This window comes from Gossypium hirsutum, chromosome D10 (genome assembly GCF_007990345.1).
Source record: "Gossypium hirsutum isolate 1008001.06 chromosome D10, Gossypium_hirsutum_v2.1, whole genome shotgun sequence".
NCBI classification, from domain to species: Eukaryota; Viridiplantae; Streptophyta; class Magnoliopsida; order Malvales; family Malvaceae; genus Gossypium; species Gossypium hirsutum.
In genome coordinates, this window is record NC_053446.1 from 3,302,366 (window position 1) to 3,324,593 (window position 22,228).

A 22,228-nucleotide genomic window follows, 5' to 3' on the forward strand; every position below is an offset into this window, starting at 1 on the left:
CATCAGTCGGCAGCCGGCGCATCACTGCCGTTCATCAAGAATTCATTCCCAAACATCGACGCAAACCCACTTCCGTAGTCTCACTACCCTTTCTCCTTTTTGCCCCTTTCTTGCCTATTCAATGCGATTTGGACAAGCAACCTAGTTCCTTTTATTTGATTTTTTTTTACCCTCCATACTAATATACGACGTTGAAAAAAAAAAACTAATATACCAACACTTGTAAATTCATAAATTACAAGTAATTTTGTAATAAATTTTAAAATTATATATTATTTTTTAATATTAAGCTAAGAAGATTTATCCGACTAAAGAGTCAACTAATATCTTAATTAAGAAAATGATCAATTTCTACTATTAAAAAATTATTTTTGTATGTAGGCATGCTTTACACATGATATATCACATGTTATTATCTGATTATTTCGTCAGTTATATCATGTTTTAACAGTACAAATAAATAAAATTTTTAACAGAAAAAATCAATATGCTTTTTGAACTAACGTACTTATTTTTAAGTAGAAAAAACAAAATAAAATTTAACTCTTACTATAAAAACTTTCGTGATACTTTTAACGCTTCACAACTAATTACAGCTTATTACTTTATTAGTCTCCTTTAACCTAATGCCAAATATGTTAATCTCCTTTTAACCCCACCAATAAACGACACCGTCCACCTAAATGCCCTAACAAAATTTTTTCAATTTTAGTTGATAGAATAGAAAAAATAGAAAAAAGAAAGTTAATGGGGCGATAAGTAAAAGCTGGTAGAAGAAGGGTATTTAGAAAATTAATGAAATTAAAAAAAAAAGAAGGGAAAATGAAATCCGGGAAAGGATCAAAGTCAGTCAGGCAGTTTTTCGGTACGTTAGCAGGCCAGGGAGGCATCGAAAAAGGGGAAACGTCAAAAAATTGCCAACTGGACTAGTAGCCGAGCCTAAACCGATGATGACCCAAGCCACCAGCCAGCCCACCTCACGCGCTCTCCCTCTCACATATCCCCGGCGACCCTATTATTCCCTTTCCCTACTCTCACGCTCCTCTCATGTGTCGGCCGAGTCATCGCCGAACCCACCCAACCCTTACCTCTTTTTTTCTATAACCCCCCAGCCCACCTTTTTCTTTTTTGTCTTTCTCCCTATCATTTAACCTAAATCAAACGCCACCCCTACCTTTGTTTTTTCAATCTCCCTTTTTCAATGGCCGATCTTACCGATTCCGTTATGCAGTCAGCTGTAATCACCCCTCCTTCAACCACACCTAACACCCGCACGTTACCTGTACGTGAGGATTGTTGGTCTGAGGAAGCTACGTCTACCCTTGTTGATGCTTGGGGTCGTCGTTATGTTGAGCTTAATCGTGGGAATCTCCGTCAGAAGGATTGGCAAGATGTGGCTGATGCTGTTAATGCTCTTCATGGTCATACTAAGAAAACCCATCGTACCGATGTGCAGTGTAAGAACCGGATTGATACCATTAAGAAAAAGTATAAGATCGAGAAAACTAGGGTGAGTTCTTCTAATGGAACCCTAGCATCGTCTTGGCCTTTCTTTGAACGGTTGGATGCTCTTATTGGATCTAATTTTGCTGCTAAGAAGCTTTCGACGTCGCCTAAGATATCACCGAAGCCGTCGCCGAGGTTGTCACCGAGGATCCCGGGATCTCCTCCTGTGGCTCTTCCGCTTTTGCTTCCGTACAGGAGGACTCCTCCGGCGCCCACTGCTATTGTTGCTCTTCCCCAGAAGAGGCCAGCTGTGGACGATGGGTATTTCAAGAGGAACTATTCTGCTGTTGCTGCTGCTGCGGCTGCTGCTGCTGCGGAAAGTGATGAGGAGGAGGGTGAGGAAAGCGAGGGAGAGGAAAGTGAAGGAGAGGGAGAGGAGAGGGAAGGGATGAAGAGATTGGCAAGAGCTCTAGAAAGGTTTGGTCAAGTGTATGAAAGAGTGGAAGGGGAGAAGCTGAGGCAGATGGTTGAATTGGAGAAACAAAGAATGCAATTTGCTAAAGATTTGGAAGTGCAGAGGATGAGGATGTTTATGGATACACAGGTGCAGCTCGAAAAGATCAAGCGTGGCAAACGATCCTCGGGTTCCAGTGGTGAGGCCTCTTCTTCCTCATAAAAAAACAGAACCATCTTAGCTTTAAATATAGTCGCATTTGTGTTTTGATTGATGATTAGAATGTACATATTTTCATGTGATGGCTTCATTTATGCTAGGCCTTATAGCTGTTCACCGCTTTTGAAAGCATCCTTTTTCTTGATTAGTTGTTTTATTGTGTTTTTGGCCACTAGATGGAATGCAATTGTAAAGGTTTTAATTTGTTGAGTTTTGTTAATGTTGTTTCTGATGGGATTTACCCACATTATGTTTGGAGAGTTTATACTCTAGCATGAGAACTTAAAGATGTTCAAAGCTGTAGTTTAATATCGGTAATGAATCATTTTCTCAGTGTGTTGTGTGTAAAGTTTGCTTTGTTTGATACATGAACTTAAAGGGAGCTGGTCAGTGGGTGTCAAAATCAGTATTGGAATTGGTAATAGAAAGGGGTAATGTTTATTGATGGAGTGTTGTGCATCAGTTTGTGGTATAATTTTGTAATAAACAATGACAGTTGATTCCTCAACGATGCTGTTCTTCTCCAAATGGTGTGACCTTGATGTCCTTTTTTTTCTTTTGATGCTTATTATGGAAGTGCTGCATTGGAATCTCTTGCAAGCTTTCTTTTGAGCATAAATGGCTGTATATTTTTTCTGATTCATAGTTATACTACTGTTTTGTGTGTGTTATGTGGAACCTTGCATGAATACCTGGTCTTCCTTCATATATTCTACACAAAGTGCATTACTTGAAAGTTGCATACTTGCAATGGTTGGTATTTGATTTCAGTTTGAAGATAATGTACCAGGGCATTAAGGTTTGGTTGTTCCTTTTGATGCGAGAAATGACTTACTTGACATGAGTGACAAAATTTGCTTATCTTGTCATTGATTGGGAAAAAGGATGCAAGGAAACTTGCCTCTTATTTCTGCCTATCTTTTCTATCCTAGACTGGTTAGATAGGAGGTTGGCTCTGTTTGATAATTTGCCACTCCATGCTCCTCTAAGCCACCTGTAGCCAATTCGGAATGTTGCTTGTTCTGTTGGTTTAATGGGTTTTCCATTGTGTTAAATGTGTGCTTTAGTGTCTGAAGGTATGTGTATTCGAATGTCCTGGAGTGTGCAGGTTATTGTTTAGTTGGGAGGTACGTGGAACTCTTTCACATTAAACTTATATATAGATGTATATAAAGTAAGGTTGTGGTGTGGCTTAAGGTGGGTAACTTTTTCTTTCAGGCTGGTCAGGTTCAGGCTTTGTGTACTGCTAAAACTTTTTATCTGTCAAATATATTTTCTTGGCCTGTTAGCAGAAAATGGATGTTTCTCCATTTCTGGTTTAGCTAACAGAGGTTGGCTGTCTTTACCAACAATACCATGTGTCTAGAATCATAGTGATGCCCATCAAAGATTGAAGAGCTAAATATGCTTTTTAGCATTTAAATTGTTCGCATACCTGTGGTGCACATAGCGCAACCTAAATGATTTGTCTATCATTTTTCCTTATGGTTAAAAATGTTAGCACTTCCTCTATCAGAAGAAGGATCCTTTTAAGCTTGCCTTATAATTATGGTCTGTGTGGTGGAGTCCTTGAGTTATTGAACAAAATGATCCGTGTGTGACTCCTCTCAGGTACATACTTATCTATGAAAAATCTTCCCAAGTCACATTCAAGCCTCTCTTTTTTGCATAATGGTTGTTCTATGCATCTTGCTAAGGTTTTGTTTTGTGATATTTCTGTGACAAAAATACTCAGAATGTTGTATTTTTGTTTGATGTATCCATCCCTAGATTTTGTGTACAAGGAAATGAGGGGCATTTGTGTTTGTGAACTACTTTTGATTTATATATTGTATGCATCATCCTTCTGACAGTATGTGCATTACTAAACATTAAATTTGATGTAGAGTGGATATCTGAAAGGCCCCATTTTCCATTGTTGCAGATATTTATAGCTAGCCGAGTGGGGAAGAGTTTTGACAGTGGGAAAAGGCATGAAGAACATAAATATTTGACTTTTAATACTCATCCCTTGAAAGTATATAGTTATACTTATTGTAGCAGATACTGGACTCAGAACTCACAAGATAACCGGCAGTTGGCAGATAAATATTGCCTGAGGTTTTTGAAGTTCCTTTATTTTGCCTTTCGCCCTTCATTTGGGGACCACAAAAAAAGAAAAAAAACTGAAAGTTGTAATTTAATTTGGTCCAATGTCCTTTGTTTTAGTTGTTGAGTCTCCTTTAAACTAATTAGCTTTTTTTTTTTTGTAAGTTGTGTTTGTTGGTTGCAATGTAAAAGATTAGGTTGTATTCAGAAACTCTTTTGTGTTCAATATTGCTCTCTTTTGAACTCGGCTAAAATCCCCAACGTTATTCCATAGCTGTATTCATGTGTCAACGTATATATACACATAATATATATATATGCTTAGTCAAGAGTTAACGGGATCATACACATTTATGGGGTTAGAGTCTAAGCTTTCTTTGGCCCTAGAGTCCAAGCTTTATTTCCCTCTGTGGAGACGACCAACCACTAGCAGCTGGTGGCTGGTCATCTCCTTTCCTTCTCCTTCTCTTGCTTCTTTTGATTCCCTCTTCTATGGTTTAATAAATCCTCACGATGGTTTGGTGGTCTTGGTGACTCTGTAGAATAGATCTGATGGTAGCAGTAATAGATCTTCCGGTGTGGGTAATCTTGAGCGATTTTGTGCCGTGGGGCCTTGCAGAGTCATTTTGGCTTGTTCTTTTTCTCTTCAGGTGTGGGATTCTGCTGAGGGGTTGCTCCTGTTCTGTGCCGCCGAGAATATCTCCTGCTACAAGATGAGATTGGGTTTTGCGGCTATGGTTGGTGGGTGGAGGGGGTGGTGCCATTGCCTCCCAAAGCTGCTTCTTGTTCGGCCTCCTTGTTAGTGTTCAGGGATGGCAGTTCGATTGTTGATGCGAGCATTTGTTGTTTCTTGTCCAGTTTTTATCTTCCAACCCCTTGTTTCTGCTTTCAAGCCTCATTAACCAATTGAAATGGTGAGCCTGAGGGTAAAAGGGGTGATACACATTTACTCAACTCCTCTGCGTAAATGGCCAAAACATTGTTGCATGGTGACCATACCTCCACCTTTTTTGTTGTTTAGAAGGGTTAATGAACTTGGTTCAAGGGTGTTCTTTTTTCTGTTTCTTTTTGTTCACTGCCCAAGTCTTCAATTGGGCGTTCATATGTCCATGCTTGGACCTTTGTTTATCTTTAATGATATGAAATCAACTTGTAATTCTCTCAAAAAACTAAATCAAAGAATCAACATTAGTGCCCTTTCAATAAAGGCACATTCAGTACAAATAGCTCACTGTAAATGATATTATTTTGTTGGAAGAGAAAGAGAAGACATTTAAAGAAGTAAGACATAAGTAGACGTTACTAATGTTGATATATCCTTATTTTATACGTCTAAGGTCTAATTTAATATACATTATGCTGCTAAGTATAAAACTTACATTACAAAGGTGATGATATATGTAAAATAGATTTGTAGCATGACGAACTACCAAGGTTTGCTAATGACAACCAACATTAAATAGGTAAAATAACCATGTTAAGTGCCATGCCTCAATGCAACCCTTGCTTCAAACTTTCAACCTTTTTTTGCCTTTTTCTGTACCTTTCCTCTCTCCCCTCTCTGCTTTTGCCTTGTCATCCTGCATCAATAATACGTATATACATAATCTTCACAGCAAATTACAATTGCCTAACGCTAATTCTTGTCATACGGACACATAGCATGACGCCAGCATAACGATCCAGTTGATAAACTTAGAATAACATAATCAGAGGAAGGGGAAAAAAAGAAGAAATACAATATTCACACGCATTATTTAGCATTCTTATTATACCAGCTATTGTTAACTGCTAACTAAAAACATAATCCAATAAAGGGTAAAAGGAAATTATACTCTGATTTTGCAAAAAAGGAAGGAAATACGTATAGGAAGCATAAAGCAAACTGGTGGATTTTTGTATTAAAAAAATCCAGTATTTTCATCTAGAGTAAAATGAAAGGGATGACAAATAGTAGTAACTTTGTTGTGTATTTATCTTTGATGTATTTTCGGTCAGCAAATTAGATAGTAACACATCATTTAAAAATTTAAAAATAAGGCATAATAACAAATTAAGCTCTTAACGTTTACATCTTTTGTTAATTCGGTTCTTTCACTTTGGAGCTAAATTTGACCTTCAGTATTGTTAAGAAATTAATGTTTTAGTCAACATTTCTATTAAAAAAATAATTAGACTTTTTTTAAAAAGGTTAATGGTTAAAATTAATTAAAAAATAATCAAATTGACAAAATATGTAAACACTAAAAACTAAATTTATCATTGTACCTAAAATTTTATTCACTTGCACATACGGAATACATTTAAGAAATTGAAAAAACTTAACAAAGAATCTCTCTTGAGTCTATTTGTGAAATTAACCTTGACAATATGATTATGAATGGATGATATCTCCCACTAGATAGCTATGAAAAATGTAGTTTACAAATAATTTTTTCCATACAATAATAATTTTGGACACTGCTAAATTTATATTAAATATAGTTAATTGAACACAAAATTACATCGACTGTTCTAAAATTATGACTCTCGTTTTAATTGGTTTCTAAACTTTAAACACACTAATTATATTTTTAAAATTTTGAGGTTATATCAATCGAGTCCATTCATTATTAAATAACACGTCAAGTCTTTTGTGGCATAATTGAAAATGAAAATTTCAAAGAAAAATAAAACATTAAAAATGAAAAAGTAAAATGCTTTAGTAACCGAAAGACTTAATCAATTGGTATAACCTTAATAGTTTGGGGATGTATTTAAAATATTCTGAAATTTAAGAACCAATTTGAAATGAGGAGCATGTTTTATGGATGTTTGCTGAAATTAACTCTAACATGAAATAGAGTTTGAACCTAACATAAATATGTGTATCAAAATTTGTTGATGTTAACTGAATGGGAGAGATTCAGCCTAGTAGAGAAGGGAAGGTTCACACTAGAAAGTGCAGAGAGCCTAATGGTACATTCATGAGTCCTTTCTCTCTTGGTGAGTTGGAGCCTATAACTACATATTATCAAATAGGTGTATCCTAATTAATTGGAAGTTATTAAGATGAGTCATATGGTCTTTTTGATACGTGTAATGTGTACCCCTTAAATTACATGTCGCCTCACCAAGTCGTTATATGTCTCACACTGCTTTATTTTACTCTACTAAGGATCTCGTCAAGTGTCTATTTCAATAATAAAGAATTCGAATGTCTCGTTTACCACTTATAAGACTCACCAACTTGACATCATGCAAACTATAAAAGCTTGATTAAGTGATTCACATCAAAAACACATGTAAGTAAAATCACACAACTTATCTAAGAATATGTATATATAAAAATACCTCCTTGTATGAACCTTTCATTCTCTACCAAATTCCATCTCTCCCCTTATTGGTCTCTCTCCCACCCACTCACTTAGCACCAACAAAATGTATAGAAACTTATATCATACTTTAAACCTGATAACATAAATTTTAGGTAGACAAAATCATTTGATTTAATGAAAATGAAATTTCACCTATCAAACACAATCTCACTACCACCTTGTCAAAGTATAAGCCAGATTGATCATCCATCATTGAGTTAAAAATTTATACGTAATGCATTGCTACCCCAATATCCTTCCATGTGCCATTCATTAATTAATTTATAAATAAGCAATGGAAGAACAAATTATTTTAAATTTCCAACCTACAATTAGAGAGAAAAAGAAATAGTGTATAACTTGGTATAATATGTTCCTGTAATCAAATTTTAGTGAGAGTTATGATTAAAATATCAACATGGGCATTCATGGGGAGCATAAAATCAAACAGAATCAGAAAGGAGCCAAAAGAAAAGAAAGGGGGGAAAAGTAAAGAAGTGAGAAATATTTAATTTGAAAACCACAAAAAAACAAATTTTTATTATTATTAGTATTATTATTATTATTATTATTATTTTGCATGATATGAAGAGAGAGAAAGAAACAAAAACAAAGAGAGGGTGTGATCTTTCTCCTTTCAATTATGGCATGTAATAGTAAGAGTATGGCTCAAAAGTTTACAAGTAAAATTATAATATTGAGTTTATAATGATTTATTTTCGGAATTTGTATAATTTCATGAATGTATTAAGTGGTTGTAATTTTTGATGAAAAATACTAAAAGGGTTAACCATGTAATTAATAAATAAATAAATTTAATTTTTATGATTAAATCTCAAATTTTATTCGAATAAATGAATAAGCTTATTGTAGAAATTAAGGGGGAAAAAAATCAATTTCTATGTATAAACTCATGAGTTTGGAACTAGGGTTTTGCACTCCGCAGTAAAGAGTTTAGGGTTTTTATCTTATATGTTGTTTTGGTTCTGAGATACAATATTTAATGTTGTTAATTTCCAACTACGTATTTTTCATATAATCATTCAATCAATCTAAATTTTCTCTTTACTTTATATTTTAATGAAATTAACGTAGATTTGCAGACAAAAATAGGAACAAAAATTACCATAATTTGTTTTGAAGATGGGCAAAGCTATGGAGCTAAGAAGGCAATTGCTTGGACGATGATTTAGCCTCTTCATCGACGTTATTGGGTTTAATTTGATGCTTCCTTTTCTTCTTCTTCTTATATGGAATCCCTCTAGCTTTAGCTTGACACTCCCTTACTTCTCGCAAATAAACCCGAATTGCTCCATTTCCAAAAGGGTTAGTCTCCGGTGATCCACCGTGCTCTTCATAAGCAGCTCTTAACCGTCCGATCAGTGCATCGAGGCTTCCCCAAGCTTGTCTTAAAGGACAAGTACAAGGAGCAGGCGGGTCAGGTTGTCCAAAGAAGACACAACCATGTAGGTGAACTTTAGTTTTCCCGAACTGATCAAGATACCTTAAGAAATCAAGCACATGGTTACAGTTACACTGTGATAGTGGAACCGGTGGTCTCTGGTTCTTTAAATATTGACCGAAAGTGTTCCAGTCTCGCCGTTTCTGCGACTCATATCGACTCAACGGTGCCGGCTGTGGCTGCTGCTGGTGGTTACCGGAGGATCGTGAAGACCCTTCAGCAGAATCTTTTGCTACACCATCTGACATGATTTTTTGGTTCTTTGTCTGAACACTTGGGGTATTTTAATTTTAAAAAACAAAAAACAAAAAAAGAAAGTGAAAAAAATGGGATAGTGCAGTGGAGAGAGAGAAGAAAATCACATCTTTGGGGGGTCTAAATGAGGGGACATATTATGGGCCATCTATGAAGGTGCTTTTGTTATCTTTTTCTTTTTTTGATTCACCCTATTTGCACTAATAAATAGTTTTTTAATGCAATGCATAATTACAATTATTGTATGCCTATGCCAATGCCACTGCCATTGCCATTGCCATCATCTCTACAATCATTATCATCATCATCACACGTTTCCATTACTGCTTTTTGATGACTTGTTGTTTGGTTCAAAGTAAGAAAATTGAAAGTAAAACTAGGGTTAACCACCGTAACTAAACCCTTTTTTAGTGGGTTAATTTTTTTTTCAAAGAAAGAAAAAGTGGGTAGTGTTTGACTCAGTAAGAAAAGAAATTGGATCAAATTGGAGAGTCTAGAAGAAACTAAACATTGTTTTCCGCAAGAAAATTATTACAACTATGATATCTATATATACCCATCTGGACTATAACCACTATATAAATGAAGTAATAATGACTGATATATAATACTGGATTTGTATATTTTAGAGCTATTTACTTATATAATTTAGTTTATCAAAAGAATATAAGTTTATGCGTGTATTATTTTTTGATTTAAAGATTTGAAGATATAAATACTAATATAAAGACACTACGACGTCTATAAGTGTAAGACAAGTGAAAATATATATTCGATCAATTATAGTGTATAATCCGTTTAATGTAATGCACAATAAATGAAGAATCAAACAAACATAGACTAATTTAGAAACAACCTGATAAAATTTATACAAGATATACGCACAGGATAGAAAAAAAACCTACACGTTACAATTACAAATGATAAAAACCCGAACCAAAAATTCGTTGACTTTTATGTCAATTTTGTTTTATTATAGATTAAACATGCATGAAATTAATGATTTATATTTAATTATGATGCATATGGAGGAGTTACGGGTCCATTTTTTTGATTGACTAAAAGAGCTAAGGAAGTAAACATCTGCAATTGGGAGTTGAAATTGGAGACCCAGTTTGGTTTCTGATTTGAATTAAAAGGGTGTTTATGGTCTTCCAATTTTCTTTTTTCCAAGCAGATGGGGTCCAAAGGCTTCCATTTTTCTTTTATAAACAATACTGTGGTTACTGTAAACTTGTGACATTGGTTTTCTAGGCCTACGACCCTATCACCATTTAATGGTTTTAACTTGGTTGATTTGAGTTGTTGACACTTGTCATATACAAAGTATATGTCCAATTTTAGGGGGCAGGTCATTTAGATTTGTATAACTCTACTTAATACCTATCCTATCATTAGGATCCCCTTAGGGGAAGAAATACCATATTATGGAATTTGAAAACGATTAGCTGGGAGGGGCTAGTTTTAGGTAGAATTAATTTGGACGATTCCAATCATTTTAGGTTGTTTTGAGTTTAGATTTGAAGTTACTCATATTTGTGAGTAGGGTTTTTTGAATCAAGTAATTATAAGTTCAAATCATTTCAGTTTCTGATTCGGGGATTGAAACTCGAATTAAAACCTCTTAACCTGCCAAACGACTTGTTAATTAATAGAGAAATAAAAAAGGATGAGGATGCAGAAAAAAAAAAGAAATTATGGTTGATATGTTTGATGCAAAAATGAGAGACATGTATGGGAGATGGGGTCCAAAACCCTCAGTAAATGGTGATGTATCATCATGGTGTTGGGACTTTGGGACTATACCTTTTGTAACATTGTGCCGCATTTATAATTTTGGTATTGAATTTAGTCTCATTCGTTCAATTCCCCTTTTTTGCATACCATTGAAATGGCAAAAAAATCTAAAAGCAAATATAAAATGTGATCTATCCATCTCACTCTTATCGTTGAGCAAAAGCCAAAGCTGTATTATTTGGTTGAGATTTGCAGATTTAGGGTTTTTTTTATGAGTGATATGTTTACTTACAGTTAGTATAAAATAGTAACGACATGAAATTAAATACTGTAATGTAAGACAAAAAAAATTAAATGCACCATATTAAAAATAAACACCCATAAAAAAGAGAGCATATTTTACTGCACCTAAATTTGGAGTGGGAATTTTAGCTACTATTATCAATGCCAAATTGGCTTTTAGAATTTATGATTTGATTCCAAGGGTGCACATAAAATTATTGTTATCGGCGCCTTTAAATACTTTGTATGCAACCATTTATTTTTTATTAAGAATTAAATTGTATTTTGTTGTTTTATTCAGAAAATAAATAAATAAATTATTATACATTAGATCAAAGATTAAATTAAATTTTTTATTTAAAAAATCATTAATTTATATTATTAAAAACTGACATGCTGTTGGAATAGTATGTATCTCATGTTGATATATAAAGATTAAGTTTTAACAATAAAAATAAAAGGAATTTTTAACAGAATGACCAATTTACTCTTTAATATAATATATATCCATTTTTAAGGAAAAGGGAATCAATAACATGTTTAAGAGTGATTCTGAAGGAAAAAAAGTTGCTCTCAGCAATTGATTTGTGCTGAAAATGAAGGTACCTTTTGTCGGGCTAGCTAATTTCATAGCTATACACAACTGAAATTTTGTTCTTACCATGTAATTCTTTGAGATTTAAAATTGAATTTACGAAAGATTTTACATTTGAAATTAAATTACATAATATAATTAGGTGGCTTTTGCAAATTACACTTGCATTCAACGATACAATTGATATCTGTGAACCTACCCCCAAAAGAAAAGGTGTAGGAAAGGCCAAAATGTGTGGGGGGTATATCTTAGCTTGGGATTCTTTTATAAGTGGGCATGCATGAATGGTTCAGGTCAGGTTCCAATCCAGTCGATTTTAAAGTTTTCCGGAGCGGAGTTAAAAAACTTTTTTAGGGGTCGAAATTAAATTGTAATTTTACAATAATAGAGTGACTAAAGACATTTAATAATAGAGTAACTTGATAACTCATCTAACAGGAGTAACAAAAATAATAATTTTTAAATGTGACCAAAATAGAAATATAGATAAACTCGAGTAACTAAATAAATAATTTACTCTTAATTTCATTATAAGTAGATGATAGTACACTCACATTGTAAGTGAAGATTAATAAAAAAATTATATAAAATAATAAAGTAGAAGATTTAGAAAGTTTGAATATTAAGTTCAATTTCTATATCTTATCTTAAATTATATTATATTTTATTAATATATAATATATTGTATTTTTAATATTTTTTTTCTAATTAAATTGATGTATAAGTTATTGGAAACATTGGATATAGACAAAGAGAATGAAAAATCTCAAAAACGTTATTGTAACAATTTAAATATTTTTCACATTTCACGAATTTATTAATTTATTTGCATTTTATTTATTCGCCTATTTATTATTAATCCAATCGCTATCGTTGTTGTTTGTAATTCATGTCAAAATTTGTCTAACATATCTATTTTTGTCAATCACATATAATGTCATATGAAAGCAGTCTAAATAATATGCCGAGTTAGCAAATTTCGACCTAAATTTAAATGAAAAAAATATTTTGTACATTGTTAATAGAATTTTTAAACTCTACGAATAATGTTAGGAGTTGACAAATATCTAATAAAAATATAGTGAAATATTAAAAAATAAATATTTTAAAAATACATAATAAATTTTAAAAATAATTTATGGAATAAAAAAAAAACACTAAGAGTGTATCAATTATTAACATAATCTAAATATATTAAATTTGAATCCACTAGCAGTTTATATATTTATTTTCTAATACGTTGAATGGTATTGGTGTCTGGAAATATAGGAAATGAAATTCCCGGAACAAGAACGGTGACAGAGGGACATGGTTGAGGGAATTTGCAGTGTTTAGTCACTCAAAAGAAAAGAATAGAAGAAGATGATATGCTGCACTTCAGCTGCCAATATTATTATTTACTATTTATTATTGTTAGAATATTGCTTTAATTATTTAACCCCAAATACCAACAATTTCACGTGAATTGGGGCCCTTCTCTTCTACAATTGTCTTCGAGTGAATCTTGAAGATGATCGACGACCCATCAATATAACTATTCCGAAACAGTAATTTTGAATGGAGGTTTATATATACTAAGATGGGTTTAGTTTTTTTTTATGTTATAATATTATTATAATATTTAATTTTATCGTTATTTTTACACTAATTACAGATAAATATATATAGATATGACTTGTTAATACAAATAATAATAATATTTTATAACATATTAAAATATCATATTTGAATACACCATATTTATCTTAACGGGTACCGAATTATTTTTAATTTTATACTTTAAAAAATTATATAAATAATTTTTTACGTTTACCAGCTCGGGTGTTCGTCCCTGAGCCAAGGGCTCGTTTTCCTATCTAATTTTAAAATTTAAGCTTTGGTTGAAAGCAAATCATATTCAAATTTCAGCCCAAATTAGGGAAGGAAATTTAAGATCCCATGTTAAACCAATCGTGGGCTTCCTTGGGTTTGTATATATCATTTTCTAGCATAATTTAACTCAAAAATTTCAAATTCGTGGCTTATTACATTGTTATTGGATAAAGATAATCAACCAAGATTTGGTTGTTTATTATTATAAATTCATTTGCTTCCTATTTTCGAACAGTGAAATCTACTTGATGTAAGCAACATGAGCAAGATTGGTCACCTTGACCAGAGTACCTAGCTCAGGAACCATCAAACATTTGGAGGATTCCTCCCTGTAGAAAAACCCTAAGCACCCACAATCATTGCTGCATTTGACCCTACAATCATTCAATTTCATGGGGCCATCTCCTTCTGTATATTTGTTAGTGAAATGCTCAACACCCACGACTTTGTAATAACCCACTTTATCATCACCACCTTTACATGGCGACAATACCGGCGGAGCACAGCTTTTGCTCCACCCCATCAAACCCTTTGGCTTTGGACATGCCACGCATTGATTGTCCTCACAAATTCCTAGTGAACCGCACTTCCTTGGTAGGTTGCATAGGCTTTCATAATCATCACCATCAAAGAGTTTAAACGTGTTCTCCCAAGTTCCCCATTCAACATTTTCATTGAATGTGTAGATTTTAGGCTCCACTCGAAGCATGGAATATGTGCTATTGTATTTAGGCCTTGACAAAATGTAGGTTCCTGAACTAGTAGAGCCTTTCATATCAAATGTGAACCCCAGCTCGTAAGCATAAGTTTGTTCGGACTCTGGTGAGCAGTAAAATTTGAGATTTGCTAAGGAACCTTGCCCATTCCCAAACTCATAGGGCCTGTAATAGAGCAAAGGCAATGGTGAATTCTTGGTTTTGTAGTACATCTTTAAAAACCTTTGCTCCATAACAAAGCTGTAAGGTCCTTCGGAGCCATCGGCAATAGACGTGCGGCTAACCAGCTTGTTTGGTCCATTGGATCTCAGGGTTTGGCCTACTAAAAGTGTATCTGTTGGGTGGTCAAAACTCTGCCAAATAAATTTGCCTTTCTTATCGTACAAAACCAAGTTACCGTTTTGTTGTATTTTCAGTCCCACCACGCCCTTGTTGGCTATGCCCGTTTGTCATGCCACAGAACCATCAGCATCGGCTAGCACTAGATTTCCATTAGACCCAAAAGTTAAAGATGGCGTTTTCACGAACAGGCCTTCCTCGGTTGGCATCCCAGACCCACCGCATTAAGGACTCGGACCGTCGACAGCCCATTCTTTGTCCTAAAGTGAAAGCATTAGGAGTGGTGTTATAGAAGCATAATTGGAATGGTAATAAGGAAATGGGTAGGGCACGATAGTCTGCAAAATACTCCACACTCAATTCTCCTGTTTCACCCTCGTTTATGTACTTGAAAGTCCTTGAGGGTGGAACAGTGGCATTGGCAACATTCGAAGAACAGAAGAGTAAAAGGAAAATAGTGATTAACGAAAGTGAAGAATTAGGTAAAGAGCAAGGCATTTTTGTTGATTTGTGGATAACATTTTTGGAAAAATGATGGTGAATTTATAGTGTAAGTCTTGATTTAATTCTATGAGCTTAAAACTGATGTGCAGTGCAGTTCCCTTTTGATGGCTACTCAACAATCATCATTACGTGTAAACCATCTTTGACCCACCTCTCATTTGATCTTTTCCATATTACTTTCCTTCTTTGCCAACAGGAATGTTCTTTTCCAATTCACGTTTATTTATGATCTAATATTTTTAATTTACTACTTTGACTTATGAGTTTCTATTACTGGTAAATCCATTTGTTGGATTCCAATTCGTATGCAGCATTTCAACTTTTACGTATTTGGGCAATAACAAAGTACTGCATGGGTCTTTCCATATTTAGAAGACCCAATTGTTTGTTTTGAGATTTAGTGGAATCGGTTTTTGACTTTGGTATTAGACTTTTTATTATATTTTATTGAATTGTGTGTAAGGAAAAGGTTTTTTTTTTGTAATTTTATTTTATTGAATGGTGCTCAGGGGCAAATGTAGAAATTATTTTAGGAGAGCTCAGAATTAAATTATAGAACTTTTGAAAAATTAAAATGTAGTTTTATTATATATTAATATATAATTTTATTATTTTTGAAGGGACTAAATATTTTTTTCTCATATTTGGGGGTTAAAATATAATTTTATCATAGATCAATTTGTAGTTTTATTATTTTTATAATGATTGAACCTTTTTTTGGGAGACTAAGGCTCCTATCATCCGGGAAAGGATTGTATGAAACTGTGATTCCACGTTATCCATATCCCTTTCCAATAGGTGAATGGCAAATCAGATTTTTCCTCTTGACTTTTAGCATTTTTAGTTGGATTTAAATTTTTTCTCGAGAAAAAAAGTTGAAAATCAAGAGAAAAAATATGATTTGTCATTCTCCTATTGGAAAGAGATAGGAATGACGTGGAATCACAATTTCATACAAACCATTCTCCCTACCACCCCCTAGTTTCGCTTTGGGTCAAATTCCTTTATTTTTGTTGAATGACATGTACAAAATCTATTGTCTAATCTTTGGTAATGATGAAAAGATAATGTGATAAATATAGAAACTATACATGAACTTTGATTCAATGTGCAATGACATACACAAATTTTAATTTTGTGCGATTTCATACATAAAATTTTGATTTGATTCAATTTTTACAAATCACTAACAATATTATCGAATTAGCACCATTTTAGATTGATATAATGCATACAAAAACAATTATATTAATCCAATATAAAAATAAATAATATATTCATTTCTTTAAATGCGTACATATGTATTCATCTCTTTAAATGTGTACAATTGAATCATAATCAAAGTTTTATGTATACATATGAATCACAATTTAAGTTTCATGTGTATAATTGCACCAAATTAAATATCATGTATCAAATTGTTCATTGAACTAAAATTCATGTACAAATTTGATATTTATCCCAAAGATAATACCATGAACTTGATACCAGTGTTTGTCGAGGTCCTGACAAATACTTTTCATGATTTCCTTCTAAATCTTGTACCTTGCAAGTACGAAAAGATGGGTCATGTGATGGAATAAGAACTTAACATCTTATTGGTGTCGAGCTCGTTATTATTATTTTTTAACAAAAAAGATGACAACTATGAGTGTTGACTTTAAGCTAGGCGATGCCCTTAGTCTATCTTATAAATTCTAAAGTTTTATAGTAAAGGAAATGTAAAAAATCATACAAAATTCAAATCATTCTCAAAATTTTCACATTCTTAATCCTACTACAAAAATTATAATACGTGTAAAGGTTTCATAACTCAATTAATCAATTAAGTGTTCATTTTCCATAATACATAAATTAGTAGTATTATAGATGTAATTAGTTTTTTTAGACAATCTTGCATTATTATTACGTTTATGAAACATTGAAAGTAAATTTCTGAGTTTGTTGGGAGATAATGTCATCTTATTAATGTTTTCTAGTTGTTGAATATGTTTTACATATGGTATAAGTAAGTTGTGCTTTTGTGTATGATTGTCGATGTAGTAAGTTAGTGTTAAAGTTATTTGAATCATTGTTACTAAAAATGTTGAAATTGTTATTATTGGTGTTACATCTGTTGAATATGTTCTACGTATGATATAAGAAAGTTATGTTGTAAGTTAGCGATGAGGTTGTTGGAATCATTATTGTTAAGAATCGTTCAAAATGTTGGAGTTTTTGTTTTTGGTAATATTTGGAATATATTATTTAGCAGCCTTAAGATAGCATTCGATTCTTGGAACAAATTCATTTGGATAGTGACATGTATCCGATTGATGATAGAGTCATATTCCAACCTAACACGATGTTCAACATGACTTTAAGAGTGATGCTTGCTTGAACAACATGAGAAGGAGGATCTTAAGAAAAATCTAGGCCAGTAGTACTAAGTGCATCTCCTTCATGAAGTATAAATTTTTGAGGTCTATTAGAAGGGGGTGTATATATATTGCGGTAGATCTCAATGAAAATTATGATATTGAAGCAATGGTGTTTGGGCATCAAGAAATAGGGATGTTGCTATGGAGTTGTTGGTGGAGGTTGAAAATATGTTTAATATTGGATACAAGGTTTCAAATCACGCAAGCGCATTGGTTATTGCAATACATACATATCAACCAAACATTCCATCATTATTGGACAATTCAGGTCCTTTCAAGATTACTGTACTTTGAGCTCCACAATGCTAGAGAATTTAAAAAAATAAAAAATTCTTGGCACCTATCCCACTTACTATACTTAAGGTCCTTGATGTCAGAGATTCCCTCAATGTACTCAAGAGTCAACTATATGTTGGATATTCATAAGTTGTAAGGTAGAGTGCTACATATGTCATTGTTCAGACTAGCTCCAAGGGTCGAACCATATCATTTGGAGATTCCTAATACTTATGATAAGGGATATTCTCCAAGAAATATAGTCCAAGAGGAACCTTAATTGTAACGACCTAATTTCTAGTTGTGCCGAAAATTACGGGTTTGAGACCTCATTTCCAAGGTTCGAGGACTAAGGATTTATAATTGAACTGACATATGAATATAATAGGATGATATAAGAGGTTTGAAATTGATAAATTGAATTGAATAATTGTATAGATCAGAAAATGGACCAAATCGAAAATAACCGAGGTAAATGCAAAATTATCAATTAGTCATTGCAATTCAACTTGCTTGCTGATTTAACCAAATAAGTTCTTGTGGTATGATTTTATTTAAATTGTTATATACTTTAATTATGAATTTATGTATGTTTAATAATAAATTGAATTGTTTGGAACTTGGTACAAAAGGTGAGATATGGACTAAATCGTAAAGAAATGATAAATTGAATATGATGAATAGTAATTTGAGATATTTAATGAATTAATAGATGATTATGACTGATAGAATCATATTGGTGTGAATTTGATTGATTATCGAGATAAAAGACTAAATTAAATAATTTACAAAATATGAATGACTTTGTAATTGAATGTGATTTGGATAGAACTTGATTATACTATTACTGAATTATTATTCTTAGCTAAAGACGATGCAGGATTGTTGAAAGGGAAATAAAAGACACGAGTCGACGACGAGTGACGCAAGCTTTTGCTTTGTATTTCTATGACCCGAAACTAATTTTAGCTAAAACAAATTCATGATATATTGCATTATATAACGTTAAGACAAACTACTAATAGGTATTGAGTTGAAAATGCTAAGGGTGAAAGTGAATATCGAGACAAGGAATGAATTGAATAGTATAGAAAGTTGTATAAATTAATTAATATATAAAATTGAATATGAATAGTGATAGTATATAACAGAGCATGTACTTGGTGGAGTCTCTTGTATTTTGCTAAGTTTGGGATGTTTGAGTTAGAAGCTAATAATGCTTATAATTATGTTTTGCAAAATTGGCAGATGGAAGTTGACATAATTTGATTATATGTTTTAATGTTGGTATAGATGATATGCTATAATTATGTAATTTTAGAATGGAAATGTGGCATAAATGATTAGTGTCTTGTTGGTATAGGCATGTTTTAAGCATGTTGTGATGCTTAAATAGGTGAATTGGTATGGTTAAAGTATTACATGCATTCTTGACAAAAAATTATAGGATGAAATGTTAAAGTTGATAGGTAGAATGTATATGATTATTGGTGTATGTTTTAGACATGTTTTATATGATAGGATGAAATGAATTAATTAAGTAGCTTAAATAAGTATGCATAGGTAAGGTGAGCAACTGAGGTATATTTGACAAACAGATGGCTTACATACATTGTTATTGCCTTATTGGACAAGAAAATCAACAAAGATTTGGTTGTTTAATTTTACAAATATATATTCGACTGTGTGTGTGTTCAAGCTTCCTGCTTCCAAACAGAGAAATCTACTTTGGCATCTTGATTTAGGCATCATGAGCAAGATTGGTTACCTTAACCAAAGTACCAAGCTCAGGAACCAGCAAACATTTGGAGGATTCCTCCCTGTAGAAGAACCCTAAGCACCCACAATCATTACTGCATTTAACTCTACAATCATTCAACTTCATGGGGCCATCTCCTTCTGTATATTTGCTAGTGAAATGCTCAATACCTACGACTTTATAATAACCCACGTTAGCAGCACTTTTACATGGCAATAATGCCGGTGGGGCACAGCTTTGGCTCCACCCTGTCAAACCTTTTGGCTTTGGACATGCCACACATTGATTGTCATCACAAATTCCTAGTGAACCGCACTTCTTTGGTAGGTTGCACAGGCTTTCATGATCATCACCATCAAAAAGTTTAAACGTGGTCTCCCAAGCTCCCCAATCAACATTTTCATTGAATGTGTAGCTCTTAAGGTTACCATCTGGTTCCACTCGAAGCAAAGAATAAGTGCTATTGTATTTAGGCCTTGAAAAAATGTAGGTTCCTGAACTAGTAGAGCCTTTCATATCAAATGTGAACCCCAGCTCGAAAGTATAAGCTTGCTCGGTCTCAGGTTTGCAGTAAAATTTAAGGAATTTGCTAAAGAACCTTGCCCACAAACTCTTCGGACCTATGATAGAGCAAAGGCGATGCTGAATTCTTGGTTTTGTAGTACATCTTTAAAAACCTCTGCTCCATAACAAACCTGTAAGGTCCTGCGGAGCCATCGGCAATAGACATGCGGCTAACAAGCTTGTTTGGACCATTGGATCTCAGGGTTTGGCCCACCAAAAGCGTGTCTGTCGGGTGGTCAAAACTCTGCCAAATAAATTTGCCTTTCTTATCATACAAAACCAAGTTACCATTTGGGAGTATCTTCAATCCCACAACACCCTTGTTGGCAGTGGCCGTTTGCCATGCTACAGTGCCATCAGCATCGGCTAGCACTAGGTTTCCGTCAGACCCGAAAGTTAGTGTGGCGTTTTCACGAACAAGCCTTCCTCGGTTGGCTTCCCAAACCCACCTCACTATTGACTCGGATCGGGGACTGCCCATTCTTAGTGCTAAGGTGAAAGCATTAGGAGTGGTGTTATAGAAGCATAATTGGAATGGGAATAAGTAAGTGAGTAGAGGACGATAGTCTGCCAAATACTCAACACTGGATTCTCCAAACTCACCTTCGTTTACATACTTGAAAGTACTAGAGGGTGGAACGATGGCATTGGCTACATTCGAAGCACCAAAGACTAAAAAGAAAATAGTGATTAAGGGAAGTGAAAATTCAGGCAAAGAGCAAGGCATGTTTGTTGCAGTGGCGTTTAAGGGTTTTGTTGCTTTGTGGATGAGGGATGACGTTAATAGTGAATTTATAGTGAAGCCTTGATTCATTTCTATGAGCCCAAAACTGGTGTGCCGTTCTCTTTCGATGGGTTATCAACAATCACCATTTTGTGAATTCGAGTACACACGTTCTGAATCACCAAATGGTGGTATTATGACTTTGACTCACCTCTACATTAACTAGATTCTTGCTCTTTCCCACAGGAATTTTCTTTTCCAATGCTGTTATTTGGACAAAGTGATATAATAATTTCCATTTAACTGAAACTATGTCGTAAAGTTTGAGCAAATGGTTTCCATTTTATTTGCTATCTGAATTTAATGCGACAATAATTATAGTACAAATTTAGTGATGAAAAAAAATTCCAGCTGGTTTACATTAAAAATGGTGCAGATAGATTTGTAGCTAATTGGTTCTCGTATGACCAAAGGACAACAATGGCACAGTTTTGAGGATAAGAGAATAATAATATAGGACAAAGGTTGCATTATAGAGGTAGCGTCCTTCTAATAAGACACATATATTGTGGGTTTCATGGGTGGGTGTTTTGCCATGGTTTTATCCGACCATTCCTTGTGAAATCGCCATAGTTGGATCTCACTCATCCCATCCCCACCAGTGACAATAATAATATGAATGATCCCGATCTTTTTAGTCGGTGTTTTTTTATTAATAATGTTCAGTTTGCTTAGCAGAAATTGAGGATGCCAACGATGTGATTGTGATATTGTGAGGGTGGAAAGTGTAAAAAGGAGAAAGTTGAGGACTATTTTAAGGGTTTTCCTTAGTCTTTAGTAGTCAATCTTCTCTTAAAAATATTGATGAAAACTTATTTAAATTTAAGGGTCCATCTAGCTTTATCACAGCCTCTTCCAAATATAAACTGCCGAATCTCACGATGAACGACCGGATTATTTAGTTAAGGCTAACGCTTTTTTAGATAGAGGTCTCGTTTTCTAAATTGAATTTTAAATATGATTTTTTTTACCATTAATAATAATATTTCTATTTTATATTTATTTATTTTTAAATATAGCAAATATATGATGTGAATCATTTAAATATATATATCATATCATAATTTAGGTAAACATTTAAAGAGTATAAAAAAATACAA

The 22,228-nt window shown here is 33.4% G+C and overlaps 2 protein-coding genes and 2 pseudogenes across 2 annotated transcripts; 1 reads left to right on the forward strand and 3 right to left on the reverse strand.

The window, feature by feature from the left end:
• Positions 1-715: 715 nt before the first annotated feature.
• Positions 716-4,450, forward strand: LOC107913151 (trihelix transcription factor ASIL2). Its single transcript, XM_016841626.2, has 2 exons — positions 716-2,099; positions 4,044-4,450. The coding sequence occupies exons 1-2, from the start codon at positions 1,202-1,204 to the stop codon at positions 4,055-4,057; spliced, it is 912 nt and encodes a 303-aa protein (XP_016697115.1). The 5' UTR covers positions 716-1,201; the 3' UTR covers positions 4,058-4,450.
• Positions 4,451-5,500: 1,050 nt separating this feature from the next.
• LOC107913152 (protein LIGHT-DEPENDENT SHORT HYPOCOTYLS 10) lies at positions 5,501-9,452 on the reverse strand. Its single transcript, XM_016841627.2, has 2 exons — positions 8,690-9,452; positions 5,501-5,787 (listed from the first exon to the last, which is right to left on the reverse strand). The coding sequence occupies exon 1, from the start codon at positions 9,271-9,273 to the stop codon at positions 8,725-8,727; it is 549 nt and encodes a 182-aa protein (XP_016697116.1). The 5' UTR covers positions 9,274-9,452; the 3' UTR covers positions 5,501-5,787; positions 8,690-8,724.
• A 4,555-nt stretch (positions 9,453-14,007) lies between these two features.
• Positions 14,008-15,319, reverse strand: LOC107911087 (epidermis-specific secreted glycoprotein EP1-like; annotated as a pseudogene).
• A 4,276-nt stretch (positions 15,320-19,595) lies between these two features.
• LOC107911363 (epidermis-specific secreted glycoprotein EP1-like) lies at positions 19,596-21,269 on the reverse strand (annotated as a pseudogene).
• Positions 21,270-22,228: the final 959 nt, after the last annotated feature.

Bases quoted from the DNA above. Each gene is read 5' to 3' on its own strand.
- LOC107913151 (XM_016841626.2), top strand. From the start codon at position 1,202: ATGGCCGATCTTACCGATTCCGTTATGCAGTCAGCTGTAATCACCCCT.
- LOC107913152 (XM_016841627.2), bottom strand. From the start codon at position 9,273: ATGTCAGATGGTGTAGCAAAAGATTCTGCTGAAGGGTCTTCACGATCC.